This window comes from Lycium barbarum, chromosome 7 (assembly GCF_019175385.1).
Source record: "Lycium barbarum isolate Lr01 chromosome 7, ASM1917538v2, whole genome shotgun sequence".
Classification (NCBI taxonomy): Eukaryota; Viridiplantae; Streptophyta; class Magnoliopsida; order Solanales; family Solanaceae; genus Lycium; species Lycium barbarum.
Genome location: NC_083343.1, coordinates 28478400 through 28494779, shown reverse-complemented (window position 1 = coordinate 28494779; position 16380 = coordinate 28478400). Strand labels below are relative to the sequence as shown.

At 39.3% G+C, this 16380-nt stretch overlaps 1 protein-coding gene across 5 annotated transcripts; it reads right to left on the bottom strand.

Moving 5' to 3' along the window:
• Nucleotides 1–358: 358 nt before the first annotated feature.
• Nucleotides 359–15583, bottom strand: LOC132603347 (1-phosphatidylinositol-3-phosphate 5-kinase FAB1B). 5 transcript variants are annotated; one of them, XM_060316372.1, is made up of 13 exons: nucleotides 15425–15583; nucleotides 12990–13655; nucleotides 11076–11816; nucleotides 10456–10609; nucleotides 8645–8989; nucleotides 7614–8130; nucleotides 7276–7502; nucleotides 6848–7179; nucleotides 5627–5750; nucleotides 5382–5540; nucleotides 2511–4013; nucleotides 1675–1941; nucleotides 359–1308 (listed from the first exon to the last, which is right to left on the bottom strand). In XM_060316372.1, exons 2-13 carry the CDS (start codon nucleotides 13559–13561, stop codon nucleotides 994–996), a joined length of 5256 nt encoding a protein of 1751 aa, XP_060172355.1. In that variant the 5' UTR covers nucleotides 13562–13655; nucleotides 15425–15583; the 3' UTR covers nucleotides 359–993. The 5 variants fall into 5 exon arrangements, with proteins under 5 accessions (XP_060172355.1, XP_060172351.1, XP_060172352.1 ...); XM_060316368.1 differs by having other exon boundaries at nucleotides 7276–8130; XM_060316369.1 differs by having other exon boundaries at nucleotides 7276–8130; nucleotides 15357–15580.
• Nucleotides 15584–16380: the final 797 nt, after the last annotated feature.

The following is a 16380-nucleotide window of genomic DNA, read 5'->3' as shown; positions in this document are numbered from 1 at the left end:
GTTATTTTCATTATTGTCGTTTCTTTTCAGTTGTATTTGTCCCAAAAATTCCTTGTTTTATTTACTGTTTTATTGAGACCATTACAGAATATGAAAAGATTATTGATGGGAGTAAATAAATGATTTAATTATTTAGTCAGAGTCGTGGTAGTGTATCCACCTTTTGATACATGATTTTTTAGCATTCAAATAGTCTAGTAGTGCAAGTGAAGTGATCTTGGAACTCCAATCTGCCAAATCCCTCCCTTAATTGCTCAAAACTCAGTTAGCCCAAAATCTAATTTTTCGTTTCTCCACTACCAGAAAAAGGGAAAACTGTTGAATACTAGCTCTTTTATTTACTCTAGTTGCCAGAAAATTGAGACTTCAAAACTTAAAATTTCTGAATATTTAGCAAGTAGAAAGCACATAACAACTGATTCAAATATACAGGGTGCAAAATAGGAAGGGGGCGAAGAATCACTAGTACTTGTTGCATAAGTACTTCATAAATCATATGCAGAAAATTGGATAGCACCTAATTATAGCACTCAGTTTCTAGATCAAATTATATTCCTCCTCATTGCTACAACAGCCGTTGTCAAAACCGTCTCGTTCTCATAGAAACACGTGAATATACCAAGAGCTTCATTGAGCATCAAAATGGTTGGTACCAAGTTCCTGAAAACAAGAAAACCAACCTCTCGGACAATCCACTTGGGACCCTCTTCTTCATACCAAACATGTGAGTAAAAGAAAATGAAGACTATTATCTGTACAATACCTTAGAGCTGTGGGAATACGCAAAAAATAGCAAATTCTTGGTGTGGACACAACTCCCTGTAGTACTACTTTGAACAAACTAAAATAATCCTACTATGATGAAGCAACTATCAAACATTCCTGCACAAAATATCAAAACTTGATGGCATAAGAAAGGTTGGATTGAATTATATTAAGACCTGTCGGGGCAAATATCTTGCAATTTTCTGCACTGATATCTAAGGTATCACTTCATGTAGGCCCACTTGAGACTTCACATGGATTGGATTGGGATCCACTAGAAATGCCTGTTGACGATGTCCACTCATCTGGCACCATCAGAAAGTATGTAGACATTGCTTTCCTGAATCTCGTTTTGTATTGCTTTGGAGAAATCACCGTTGGGGATGCATTCTTCGGCCCACCAAGAATGCCTGAAGCCTTTACCCAAGTCTCAAGATGCTTGTCCCATGTATATTGTCTCATGAAATCAATAATACCAAGCACCAGTTCATGCTTCTCCTCATCCACCCCGACTAGCAATGAGTAATCCATCACATCTATTGACTGCAAAACCATAACTCTGTATTAATATAGCAGACCAGGTACCGGAACGCACTTTGCTTTTAATACTTCTATCCAGAGCATGAAGTCACACTTTGGACACTTCAAATTATACTTGATGCTGGTTCACATCGACTAACAGAAAAGTTTGGAGAACCTACTAACAAATGAGAGAACTAGTGCAGTGAAAACGTGAAGGAGACAACAGGTAGGGGTCCCAACAATCATCTACTTTAATCTTCATTGAAGAGAGGAAATGATAAACTAGTAAACCCTTAAACCCAGATAGAACTAAGAAATGCAGAACTCTTTATAGAACACGATTTAACAAAGTTACTAGTCATGATAGGATACTGTTTCGAAGCTTACATATAGAAATGAAGTATCATTCCACACAGCTCTCTGCAGCAGCCGCTTAGCCTTCGTACCCACAAAAATCGGAGAAGTTGGCATTGCTTCAATCAAGTTCTGATCAAGTAAAACTTTGTTACTTCCACTTGAATCTGGATTATAGCGTGACCGAGACGACCCTTTGAGGTCATACAGTCTAGTGATGTTGCGCTTAAAAAGAAGATTTTCCATAACAAGCACATCCATTCTTGATTCTTTCCCACCTTTGAGATGCTTTGATGTAACCTAATAAATAATCAAGGAAAAATGACGTGAGCGTCACAGAAAGAAGTATTAAGGGGAAAAAAAGAAATGAACACATATAACTACCAAAAAGCTGTTAAAGATTGGGGAACAAATAAATTTCAGGGAGTCATTTTTTTTATAAGGAAAATTTCGGAGAATCTTTTAAGGGCAGACCAAAGTGCAGAAGTTAGATCTGTCTTGTGAACCAGTTTAATGACTTTTTTAGGGACCTTTTACTTTCTTTTAGGGTACAGCGAGGATCACCTCTCAAGCGCAGGACTGTCTATGTTGGAAAATTAGCTCTGAAAAATAAGTCCACATAAACTTTAAAATGGGAGACTTAACAAAGATAATTTTATACAAATTCTTCAAATATTTTGACAGTAAGAAGTTGCTTCAGGAGGTCAGATGGAGATACAATAACCCACAGATACAACCTTTGTTACAAACCAGGACTGGTTCACCAAAATAAAAGTGCTCCACAACACACAGATATCAGAGCTGAAAATACTGATTATAAGTTTATAACAGTGACCGGTTAAATAGAAATGAAATACAGCAAATGATACCTGGTAGATCCCCAAAATCTTTGCCAGGCAAGTTGGGCTCCCACTAGCTATTGAGTCAGATAAATACTTGAAGTAAGCTGGTGCAAACTTGAAAAATGACTCCAACTCTGTCTTTGTTACCTGCTTGATGATAAATCGGTCATCCAAGGTTTTGGCAAAGAAAACATTGCTCTTGCCACCCTGAGCACCCCATTTTTTGCATCGGCTAAGGGAACGTATGAAGTCTGATTCATCGGGGCAACAAGACTTTCTTAAGGTCTCAAATTGCTTCGCATAATAACCTGTGACTGTGTACTTAACCTTTCCCAGAGGGCCATCATCTGAGAAAGATATTCGTGCATGCAAAGCATTAATATATGCAGGTGGATCCATGTTTGAGTTGCGAGAATTAGAACCCGATGACATGCTTTCCTTGGTAGATCCAAAACTTCTTGGATAGTCCGAAATTACTTCATCCACAGAATGGAGCGAAAGTAAATTTAATGAATCCAGAAATGACAAAGAAGCTGAAGATTTGTGATTATCCTTCAGTTTTTGAGATTGATCTGACAACTGATTGTGGTAATCTGGTGAGACAAGTGCATATGAGATAATACTTGTCGGCTCATCATCATAAACTGGAACAACAATGTCATTAACACCAACAGCCATCAGAAGCCTGGCACCACCTTGATGTTGCAATTCGCTAAACGAGAAGATATAAACAGGTTTATGCTCATTCAATTTGTCAACAACTTGTGGATTTGCTGTGATTTTCTTGTTGAAGGAATGATAGAAATTTGAGAAATGTGTCGTTGCCCAAGTCAGGTAGTCCCCGTTGTCAGATTTTGCAGATAAATGAGGTGTTTCAGCTTCATTTTTGTCACACGTAGACCTTTCAACATCTGAATTTGCTGCAACTCCAGTCAAAGCAGAAGAATCTACAATGAATGAACCTGCAAATCCACTGTTATGCTCCTTAATAGCCAGGTGGCTTTCACCAGTCCATGCAGCATCAAGAGTGTCAGATAAACTTCCCACAGAAGGGAATTTTGCATCTGAAAGAATACGCCTGACATTTTTTCTAGGTTCCAGTACATTTCCATCTCCTGTACTTCTTAAAGAACAAAAAACTTCAGTGTCTTTCCCACGAGTTAGGTTCTTATCAGCATTCAATCTTTCGTGAACCCCATCAGGAATCTGACTGTGCCTTCCTGCATTAGATATTATTTCAGTCTTCACATTCTGAAAACCTGAATCATAGCTCCCCAAGCTTTTGCCAGGTCTCGAAATTGCATTCCTTTCAGAAAGTTCATCACTACAGCTGAGGGGTTTCTCATTCAGTAGTGTCAAATTTCCCTGAGTTTGGGAATTTTTACCATGAGAACTGAAAAGATGTATCAAGCGTCTGTCCCATAGATAAGCATGAAAAATCAACTGCCTTCTCAGTCGATTTATCTCAAGGATGTCAACTGCAGGCTGGCCAACTTTAACCTCCCAGGTAAGTGCCTTGTGTAACAATCCCTAGAACAATGGGGCCACCAGTAAGAAACAAGTCATCATTAAGTCATTTGGAGCAACGTTGCTTCCTTATCCAAAAGAAAAAGAAAATGAAGGGTAAACAGAAGAAATAAGAGGACAACCCCCTCCTAACCCCCCCCCCCCACACCCCCCACGGGGTGTTCAGAAGGGAAGGGAACTCGAGTTCTGATGCCTTGAATGACAAATACCACCAGACAGACTTTTAATTAGACAAAAGAGTTCTATTTCGAGTTATGGTGGTGCCCTTTACGCAAAAGTTCCCAACAGTTGTACATCTACTGAGTGAATCAACAGCAGTTAATTGAAAAAAACACAGCCCTGAGGAACAGTCCTCCAGTTGAGGGGAGTTCCTAATTGCCCAGAGGAAAGGGTAAGGTCAAGGACCTAGCCCTAACAGTTGTATGGTGTATGGACTCTCAATGGATCACGAAGAGGCATTCATCCTGAGGCAACCTATCAAAGGGGAGGGTTCTATATTACACATTTATAATGGATGGTTTTCTCCCAACTTCTGTGTTGACACCTAGTCAAACGGTTCGACCCAAACCAAAGACCCTCTCCCAGTTGGAACCAAAGAACCTAGGGACACATGTTCATCTAGGGACTGATCTCTCTCTTCAATCAGTACACCTTGTTTCCCTCTCTTAGCTCCTCTCATATTCTTTTTCTACTGCTATTTCTTATTAGAGAACCCTGATCATTTATTTCTTCTCCAACTCATTGCTGCATTAATTTTCACATGTCTTGGAGTGATCACCCATACTTTACCGAAATTCTCAGTCTCTTAGAAAGTTAAAGGTTTGAAAAGATGTTATCCACACTATATAGAGAAAAATTACTGTGAAGATATGGAACTTGGGCTTAACTCAACCTCAAAAAAGTTAGCTCATCAAGGGAGGATTGCCCAAGACCATATAAAAAGACTATCCTTCCCAATGCCGATTTGGGACTCTTCAACAGCCCCCTCACGCTCAGGGCTGGACATCTGAAGCGTGGCCAATTTTTAATACGGGGGCCCAACATCGAGAGACGAGAATTGGGATGGGTCCTGCTCCAATAACATGTGAAGATACAGACCTTGGACCTAAGTCCTAACTCAACCTCAAATTCTAGGATTGCCCACAGCCATATAAAGAGACCACCTATCACACTAGAGCCTGATGTGAGACTCTTCAACAATTACTTTAGCAATAACTTTCGCAGTCATCTTTCAAAACGTTTTAACTTCAAATAGGTCACTGATAGCTACCTTTTCAATCAGCCAGATTGACAAATTTGTTTATACATCGCCGATAATGCAGATGATACAACTTAGTATCTAAACAATAGGAGGGAAAAGTAAGAAATCACCTCAAACTCAGTTTTCTCCTTCTCTAATATTTCTTCCATCTCTGCGATCTGCTCACTTATCTTGGTTGCTTTCAAACTGCTATCAGCAGAGAATTTGTCAAACTTTGCATGAAGAGCTTTGGACACCTCAGCAAACAAAGCATTCGCCCCCCTGCACACCTTCTCTTGCAGAAAACAAGTAAATCAGGAATAAAAGAAAAACATAGAAATATCAAAACTGAGGCAATAATTCGATCCAACTATACCTCATCACCTTCTTTCTGAATCCACTCCTGATTATCATAGGTAAATTCAAGTTTTGGAGGTGGGAGAAAGACAGAATAAACATCAACAGGAGCATATCGAAAACAAGCTACCATTTTTCCAAACCTGCGGCAACAACCAAAGATGAGGTGCAGAACTAAGCATTGTTTGGGCAACAACAACATACCCAGTGTAATCCCACAAAGTGGGTCTGGGCAACAAGAAAGGGAAAATAAATACTTTGTGAGCCATCACACCAATAAATCGAAAATAATTTGGACCAGCAACACCTGTTAACTATACATGTACCATAACCAGAATCGTACACAAGATAACACAACACCGACTGAAGACATTAACCCAGATTATGGAACCGTCACCATTGAAGAACTGCAAGTGGAACAGTAGTAAAACTGACAAGAAAACCATAGACCTAAGGTTTTTCTCATATAGGCCTTTTTCACGATGTGATGTTATTTATCCATTTGTCAAGTTTTCTAGAAGCATCCTCTTGCTCTACTGTTCTCTCTTATTAACAGAAGTTCTCTTTTTCTATCAGGGACTCCATATCTATAATGATGTAATTCAACAAAGGGCAAGAAGAAGTAGCATCACATGCTAAGTCATAGAGCAATACATGAAGTCCAAATTTTGAATTCTCAGTCACAGAAACAATAGGAAACGAACAAAAATAATTCAGTAAAACCAACTATAAAACAGTCAGTACAGCTGGTGCATGCTGACGAGCTACATCATCAGAGTATTCATGCAAACAACTAAAAGCTAAGGACCCATGCAATATCAAGAACCTCATCCAGACCAAAATGGTAAGCAAAATGATCACATCTCACGGTAAAAGGGAGTTTGTCATCAGTGGCTGTAGCAGCAAGGCTATAGTAGTCAATTCAAGATAGAAAATTTTCACACTAAGTGGGGTTAGCCGCTGCCTTTTAACAATGTAGAACGTCATGTTTCCACTACTTTATGTGAGACTATCTAAATGAAAAAAAACGAACTTGCTTATAGATACCAACAAACATTATAAAGGAATTGCATCCGAGGCGATTTCATGATAATTTTACGGATGCATCAGGTTCTGTCTCTCTACATACTTTGCATGATATTCAGTAGTAGACTAAAGAAAAACAAAGTCATCCAAATTAGGTGAAAGCATCCCAGTGCAGAAAGCTAATGCGTAAAAATGCCTTACAGGAACAGCATACCCATAGAACCGGAGACAGTCTCGGTGAAGAAGATGACCACAACTTGCAACCCTGCTCGCTGCTGCATGATTTGAAAAACTGAGTTCCAAAAATTTCCCAAATGACAATCCCCGAGCGGCACCAGACATTACTACCCTCTTGGTTGGAGGAGGGAAACCATTGGTCCGAGGACATCGCAGACACCTGTGCCACATCCATATCTTTCCTTTCCGTTCTCCTGGCAATATACGTTCAGGTAGCTTCTTCACAGAAATTGTGAGGCTGCCTTGCCGATGAGTATAGCAACGAACATGTGCTTCTGGCGGCATTTCACATGAGGGACACCTAAAATTCTGGTAAATGTATTCCATGTATCAGAACGACCAGAATAAATCATGCATGCAAAGAATGTATCCGGTGCAACTTTAAAAGAGGAAGAGAGACATTACCTCATCAAACAGCTGGTCCCGTAAAAACCGTCCCAAAGGCATATCAGTGATTCCATAGTATTTTATTCGAGAAATATGAGGGGGCTCACAAACAGTTCCTTTCCAAACACAGCGTGTTGAAAGGCACACTACAATAATCTGCTGGTCGGAAGGTGAGGAAGGATACTCTTGCTTCAATGATCCTAACTCCTCGAAGTAACTATTATCAAATTCTGGTGGCACCAACTCTGGATTTAAGTGAGCTGTTGGTAAACTTTCCACGACATGAGAAAAGCTACTAGCATCCGTCAAAGCATTACTAGGAAAATTAAGTATATAATCATTTCCTGCAACTTCACCTCTGTCTAGTGAATACGCTTGATGAGGGTCATTTGGAGCCATTGCATTCCTCCCATCAGCTTGATCTGAGAACTGAAGCCTTGAATGATGCGAGGAATTGGGACAATCAGAAAAGTCTACATTATTTGAGGCAGTTGTAGCGCTGGCTAATAAGTTAGAACCTTCAGCAGAACTTGACTGTTCGACAAGCATTGGAGCATTGTTGGATGGTGATGTAATACCAGACAACAGTTTGGTGGAGGAATGAGATGGTGTCCCACGTAAATGGTGATCGAGCGGTCTGTGGGTTACGGGTAGAGAGAAACCAGGAATCATAGATATGGATCTTTGAAAAGTTGATGGTTTATCAGGCAATGCAACTTTAATTGGGGACTTCAAGGGGAGATCTGGCAAGGACGCACCTTCATCTGCAAGAAAAGATGTCTCCAGAGCCAGGTGATAAGCAGCAAAAACTCCATATTGGATAACACGTTTTATCTTCTTCAGATCATCCCCGTTGGCACCCTTGAGCAAAATCTGAGAACCCACACAAACAAAAAGAGGTCAATTTTCCACACTTTTGACATTTGCATCAGGAGACTGATCAAAAACAGAATGATAGGTGCACCATTCTCATTTCACATTCTAGCATCATATGCATAAATAGTACCTATAAGCAATAGCAGACATGTGTAAAGCCGAAGTCGAATACTTCTGACTCGAATAGTTTACTACTTGACCTTCAAGAAGTACAAATCATATTCACAGAGAGTTTATTTAAATATTGAGACGAAAGGTCAACTGTAATACCATATTCTACCAATGAGTATGTTCTGCCAAAGGATTAGTCTTTCTTCTTTTATTAAAATTTTCAACCAAGATTAGTTTTGTTTACTCATTGTTAAAGCAACAAAAACAGAAATATAACCATGTCCACCATAAGGAAATTGAGTGTACAACCAAACCTATAGAATGTAGTTTTCCACACAATTCAGATTTATTTCATGCTCCAGCTAACATACAACTTAACAAGCCATTAAATGCGACTTACAGTGCAGCCAAATGGCTTTGGGCATCCCTCGAAGAACATCAACGTCTTTGTCATTTTCTTTCCAGCTTGCCCAGCACTACCATGCTCTTCCACGAACTTATCAACATGGAATGAATCACAGTACCCTAACTTTGGCGTTGTAAGATTATCAATTGAAGGGATTACTTGTGCACCTGTACAACGGGCAATACGCTCTAAAAGCGGCCGCTTCACATTGAGAACTAGAGTTATGTCTTTCGCAAGCAGGTATTCCTGCGCAAATCGAGATACTGATTTCTCTACTAACAAAATGTTCGGATGATGAGCACCAATCTTTGCAACAGCCATCTTCAGATGGTCCATTTCCTAGAAGAAAGATTGATACAAGTAAAAGTGGTGAACCGAACAATGTTATTCCAATAAAAGTGATGAACCAAATAACACAATGTGGCCTCTTTAAAATGCCTTCTCTCAGCAGTCAACACCAAGATAACAAGGAACTAGAGCTTTGTAGCTAATCTGAATGGTGTCAAGAACGAGAAACCAAAGACATACCTCCAATAAGAGTAAAGAACTGTAGCCCCTAACTATCATTTCAGTTAATCCCTTGATAAATATTTCTTCCTACAGTCTCATCGTATTATCCAGTGAATACTTACAAAATACATTATAGTCGTCATCAGGAAAACTGGTCTACTATTTTGATGGAGGACAAACAAAACCAGAATAAACTGATAACAGAAAAACAAAACTTGTAATAACCGAAATGTAAAGAAAAACATTAGTACAATGCATAAGCACTTACCATTGAGCCTACCTCATTTGCTTCATTAACATAGACTCATTGACCAGCTTTCCCTGACCTACATCCCCTTATTCACGTGCCTCCCTCATTCCCAAACTTCCCCATCCTTATTACCTCTCCACTGTGCCTCCCATCCAAGATCTTCCATCAGCACAGATCATGTTTTCTTACGTTGGCAGGTACAATTGCAACTTCTCGTAAAAAAAATCAAATTTTAGGTCTTACACTATGTTTAAATCGAATATGAGGGGGGTACCTCTTGAATTACTTCCATCAAGGGATGTATCTCATAGCCCCCTTTACTTGTTCAGTACTAGCTGGAAAGGAACTAGTATATATCTTCTTCCTCTCTGTCCAATTTTGGAAGGATTAAAAAGTTGATGAGGAACGAAGTATAACCTCCACTTTTACCTTTACTTCTCGTTTACTTGACAAGTAATCGAACAAGGGAGATACCTCTTACATTTCCACTCTTTCTCCCCCTCAACCAAATGTTCCTCCTTCCAGACCAACAACAAAAGAAAAAGACTAACGAAATCTCAAAGTTCAAGAGACTCTCCAAAGCAATAGCAATGATAGTGTTCATATTAGCTTTGCCCAGCTTCCTTTAAATAGTTCAGTTCAGAATCTTAAAGGAAATGATTTCATATCATGGTTCAGCCATTATCTTATGCATGTATTCAGTCGTTAATTATGTTATCATGGTCTGTATATGGTATAAAACCAGTTCAAGGCTTTTCTAAGAGGAAAAAGCTTCTATAATTTTGTTAAGTAGATAAGGTGTGAGTTGATGTGCAAGGAAAAAGAACAAAAAAGCTTATGCATTTAGCACAAATGCTTCATCTCTACACAAACTTTAAAAAATGTGTAGTGAAGGACAAAGAGTGATAAGGAGGTATATCTAAGAGACAAAACGACAACCAGGTGTTCAAAGTGCCAAGCATCCTGTAGTCTGGGGCATGAATTGCATTTCCTCATCCTATCAAGTAACTAAAAGTATCAACAAAGAATTGGATTGAGAGAAAACCTGCTGCAATAAAGTGTCAAAACTTGACAAGTGGTTAGCCACCCTTTGATATTCCAGTGCTCCTCCAAGAATAAGAAGTCTAGGCTTTTCTAATTTTGAGGTCATTCGCCGGTGTGCCACATTTTTCTTACAAACAACGCCTTTAACCACCGTACTAGTAAATAGCATAAAGGAGAACTTTATCAGCAGACGCAAAATAAACTTAACAATACTTGCATAGTATGAAGAATGATTTGATGGAAAACTAAAGCACAACGATGGCAGAAACCAAGTGAAAGAATCATTCAACAGGATTGCCAAATCCTGATGGAAAAATTAACATTTGGCACCAATTTAAACACCTCACTTAGAATCTAAGCAAGCATAAAAATAAGCAACTTGAAAATTTTTCTTTGTAAATTTTTTTTACATACGAGGGGTGTTAAAAACTTAGGTTTTCTTTGTAATTTTCAACATAGCTGCATCTCTTTTCGGGAGACGGTTGAGTCTCCCTGTTTTTTGTTCCATTCTCAAGTCCCTGAACTTATGAAGTCTTTCTTTTTATAGCGAAGATGAAAAGAAGGTATATGAGAGTTTGGTTTAGGTCGCGATACAAAGCCATATAGTCGGATGTAGAAAACCTTTCTCTACGATGTCCACTGGCAATGCATTTAATCTTCACATATCCGCAAGGATCCATTCCTCCATTCTGACTCATGTCAGGCTTTAGGAGTGTAGCAGCTTCCAAGGATAAAGATGTGATTATCTCCGACCAACTCTCTTTATTAGCCTCCTCAGCTGGAGGAATATGTTCATCTTGCAAAATCTGCACAATCAAAGATTTAAAATGTCCATCAACTACATTTTTCATGGCCTTTCTGTGCTCCTCGGTTGACCTATACTTATTATGGTGCTCTCCACCAGCTAAGTTGCGTGATGAATCCATGTAACCCCATTCCCCTGGCGCTTCTTCACTGCCATCATCATCCTCATCAAATAAAAGAGATTCTCTATCATCCTCTTCTGTTTCTGGCTCTGGTGGCAACCAGAGTAAATAAATATTCTCAATATCAACAGGTGCATTATCTGTATCATTCACATCATGGGGAGGAGGCCCTTCACGCTCAACACCAGTGATACAAGTATCCATTTCTTTTGCAAGTTCTTTCATCCCTTCTGAGTTCTGCCATTCACTGTTCTCTGCCAATGATGAGGAATTTACGCTACTTGATTCAATCTCAGCAGGTTGATCATTGTTTGGTCCACAACTATTATCCATCTCCTTGTAGTTGAAAGCATCATAATAGACATCTGGTGGAGTAAAGTGTCTTGGCTCAGAATGTGATCCACAAACACTATAATCATCATCCTCATCATCACTCCTGCCACACCAATGCTAGGTAAGATAACTAATTGAAACATACACTGGAATAGAATATATTAGCCTAATAATAATACGTGAAAGTAAGTAAATGTCTGATTCAAGTGTCTCATCCATCTGTCATGACAATACTATACATGCTTGGCCCATACAAATAATCCAGCCTCAACTCAGGGGGTGGACCACAAAAAGTAGAACTCTCCACTCCCGGAAGTCCTTAACATTCTACTAGGCAGAGCCACAGAATTAAAGAAACAAAAGAAAACTTGGTCAGGATCGAAATATGCCGTTAGTTATGGGTCCTTTGTACTTGGATAGGACAAGGCAGGGTTGTTATACCTTTGTATTATAGTATTGGAGCTAAGAGTGGCCTTGAGTTTCTATTATCCCTTAACACAAGATTCAAATTGGGAACAACCGAATAAGAATTTGTAGCAAGAACGCTCTAGACCAAGAGACAACAAATAAATCACCTTTTTTTGGTTCCAGGAAGATTATACTGGACTACAATACGCGGTAAATGAACTGGCATATTCCCAAGTAAAGCTCGCTCAGATTATATGAGCTCAAACTTGGTGTGTTTATTTAATAAACAAACAGAACGGACAAGCTATTGTACACAGCTTGGGGTACATAACGATATCCAGTATAGGTCTGTCGCAACTGTTCAGTGAAGCTTCAGTTTTTTTGCTAAATTTAGTGCACGGCCAGGTCCAAGACAAGCACGACCGTCATGTGAATTATATGTTATTTATAAAGCCTTACTGCCTGAGAGTAACGGTGAAGTTGTCTCTGTGTGACACATAGGTCACGAGCCGTGGAACCAGCCACTAGTGCTTGCACATCACACCCCTTGGGGTGCAGCCCTTCCCCGGACCCTGCTAACGCGAGATGCTTTGTGCACCGGGCTGCCCCTATTTCACATATGGGCAGACAACAGAATCAAACCACTGAATAGCAGAGCCAGAAGTCATTAAACTAAATGAAAAATATAGTGCCTAATGTTCCATGTATGGATCTACGAACATGTAAATTAGGCTTTTGACCATATATTAAATAAGACTGCAGCCAAAATGCAATAGAAATGTGTCAGCAAACTAGCAAGACGGGCATAAAGGAAATGAAATCCTGGTTATACATGTTCATCTGTACTTATGAAAATAATAATAGATACCTGTAGCAAGAGACAAAATGACCAAAATCTGGATTCCCCAGAGATGTTGCTTGATCTTGCTTGGGAGCTGTCTGAGCTGATTGAGAAGCGCTTTGACATGAGCTGCATGGTACATATTGATAGGGTCCCGTAGGGTAAGCAGTTGAACTACCACTGCTACCACTGTTACAAGTACAGCCAGACTGGTCGCTAACCAAACTTGTGGTAGAACGAGATGGACTGAGGCCTGGACTAGAAAGGTTCATCCTACTATCAACCGTAGCTAACCCCTGCTGCCATTGCTTAAAACAGAAGTTACATACTCTAATCCTCTCTCCATCTTCCCGGCCAGCCTTCGGCTCCTCATTTGGGACAGGAACAGTGTTTGATGCACATTTGGCACAGAAAATTCGGCCACAGAGACGGCAATGATGTCTGCGGTTAATTACAGTAAACTGAGAGTCGCACTCGTAGCATACCCTACAGCTCTGGTCGGGCATCCAGAAATCTCTGGACACACTCCCCTGCTCTGTCCTTCTCGGCATCCATGATTTTACTATGTCAACTATCTTCTTATTTTCAGGCGTGTCCATGAACGCAACTTCCCGGCTATCATGCTCATCATTACCTAATAATCATCTGCCACCGCTCGTGCTACTACCAATATGTATGTGTCTCCAATATATACTGCATAGAGAACAGGGAACTCAGTCTTCGACTAAATATTTCAGATTATCATACTCATCACTGCCTACTAATCATCTGCTACAGATTCTACAACTGCCAATTCATATATTCTCCAAAAAGTAAAGAATTAGTGGTCAAGTTTTAGTTAGGATATCTCACAGCACTGTTCCATTAGCTTAGATTATTTTCTTGGGGCATTAGTACAGCAACAACAACAACAACATACCCAGTGTAATCCCACAAGTGGGATCTAGGGAGGGTAGGATGTACGCAGACCTTACCCCTACCTTTGTGGGGTAGACTGTAGAGAAGTCTTCGGGCACTAGTGAAGACCGTTAATATGAAACAAAGCAGTCACAACCAAAAAAGGAAAAAGATTATAAATTCCCAAATCACAGAAGAATATCACACTTGATCTTAGCCAAAAAGGCCGAGAAAGGTATCACAGAAGAATATCAATCAATAAGCTATGCCTCAATCCCAAATCATCGTGTTTGGCTATATGAATTCTACACCTGTGCCACTCCATTGGGCCTATTTCATACCAATACTAACAAATTTTCCTTTCAAAGGCAAAATCACAAAAGAAAACTGATACCAATTCTATTTTATCCATCACGATCCTCACCGTGTGAGTTAAAAGAAGTGATTTTAACTAAAACCCTTTTCAAGATTTAGCTAAGATCTTTCTCATTTATTTGTGTTGCAGCTCTCTCTTTAGCATAACAACAACATACCCAGTGTAGTCCCACAAGTGGGGTCTGGGGAGAGTAGTGTCTACGCAAACCTTATCCCTGCCTTGGTAGGTAGAGAGGTTGTTTCCTGAAGACCATCGGCTCAAAGAAAGCATATCAAAGAAGTTCAAAAAACGAGGCAAATAAAAAGAAAAGCATGGCAAATAATCAGGAAGTGAAGAAGCCATGTCAAAGCTTTCTGCAAAAGGGCTGGTAACAACAACAAAAGAATACGGTAACCGCAGTACAAGAAACAACCGATAATAATAACCGAGATCGAAGAACAAGAGAATAATACTACTAGTGGTACTGGAAACTAAGCAGACAATAAATTAAGAGAACGCTCAACTACCTCCTAACCTTCAACCCTAAACCGTCCTCCATAACCCCTATCTAAGGTCAGCTCTCTCTTTAGCATATATATATAGAGTGAAAAACCAAATTGCTGCAAATGAAATCAAACAAAAGAAAAAAATCCACTGCTTCCTTATTAATCATCACCATTATATCTGAAAAATTACTACAAACTTGAAGAGTAGAGTATTTCATTTAGAAGAATACATAAGTTCGAGAAATTAAACAAGTAAAAGTGCATCCAAAATTTGCAACTTATCAGCAACAACAATAATCCCACAAGTAGGGTCTGGGAGGGTAAGATGTACGCATAGGGAGGCTGTTTCCGATAGACCCCTGGACTCAAGTAACGCAGAACACAGTAAGCAAATTGAGACAACAATTAGTAATAGAAAACTAAGAACAAGAATTACGAGAATACTAAAATAATAAAAATAATGCTAATACTACTACAAAGCAAAATGTGTATCTACTCACTACTAAGGCTACCTAATACCGGGTCATGTCTAAGTTATGAAAAATGAAATATTAAAAAAGGAAATCCAGTGCTTCCATATATTACACAAAATTAGTACAAACTTGAAGAGTAGAGTATTTCAGATTAGAAGAATACATCAGTTCAAGAATCAAACAAAGTGGAAATTGCTCTAATTATCAACACTTAACAGAAATAATATATACCAATTTTGTACCGAACTGAACCCACCACCGCCTTCTTCTTTCACTTAGAAATTATTTTTGATATTTTCTTGTTTTTTGTTTTCCTGTTATAATTTTAAAGAAAAGAAATGGGGAATTGTAGTTGTGGCCAAGTATTGGAGATACTGATTTATTTTTTGAGAAATTATAATTAAATTAGTTATAGTAGTCATTTTGATTTTTGCATATAAATAATTGAGGAGAAAGGCCAAAAAAAAAAAAGAGTCACGAAAATAATATGATGATAAGACAAGACAGTTGGGACAAAAACAAGGTGGTGACGATTTGGGTGTGTGCATGCATTTCCTTCAACTATTGTCCTTCAATTTCTTGCCACGTTTTTACTTCAATGTTTATAAAAAAATAAAAAATAAAATTGTTTTTTGTATATATTTGTTTTTTTATTACATGAAAAGGGATAGGAGAGAGTGTATACGGTAAAAATCGGGTATCTGCTGAGCCGGTAATACCGGTGACCGAGGGAAGAAAGAAACGAGGATATGCGCGAAGGCTTTCTTTTTGGACCGGAGGAGTGTTTTGACCAAAGAGAGGGAAGATCCTCATTTGGTCCGGTTTCTTCATAGCCGAGCTGATCGTGGTCGTTCTTCCGTTTGGTCGTGGCCGTTGGTCCGTTTGGTCGTAGCCGTTGGTCCGGGAGATCCGTTACGCGATTGCCACGCGTCGATAGCGTCCTGCCATGTTTAACTGCCAATCGTACGGGTGTCAGACCGTACGATCAACCTAATCCAACCTGCTCCACTTTAGAGTTTTTTCTTTATTTTTTAGACACACTTGTTGTATGAAGCCCATGGGGCAATGCTATAAATAGGGGTCATTGCCCTACTTTTAAAGGGTTGGCTCATTCATATCAAGAACTCTTGTAATAGCAAAATTATATAAATCTCTCTCTCAGATATCTGATTTCGGTCCACATTTGT

Excerpts from the sequence above, each read along its gene's own strand:
- LOC132603347 (XM_060316368.1), bottom strand. The coding sequence starts at position 13,561 with ATGGACACGCCTGAAAATAAGAAGATAGTTGACATAGTAAAATCATGG. Across the intron at positions 5,751-6,847 it reads GACTGTCTCCGGTTCTATGG|GTTTGGAAAAATGGTAGCTT; the intron begins GTATGCTGTTCC and ends TTGTTGCCGCAG. Across the intron at positions 5,541-5,626 it reads TTCAGAAAGAAGGTGATGAG|GTGTGCAGGGGGGCGAATGC; the intron begins GTATAGTTGGAT and ends CTGCAAGAGAAG.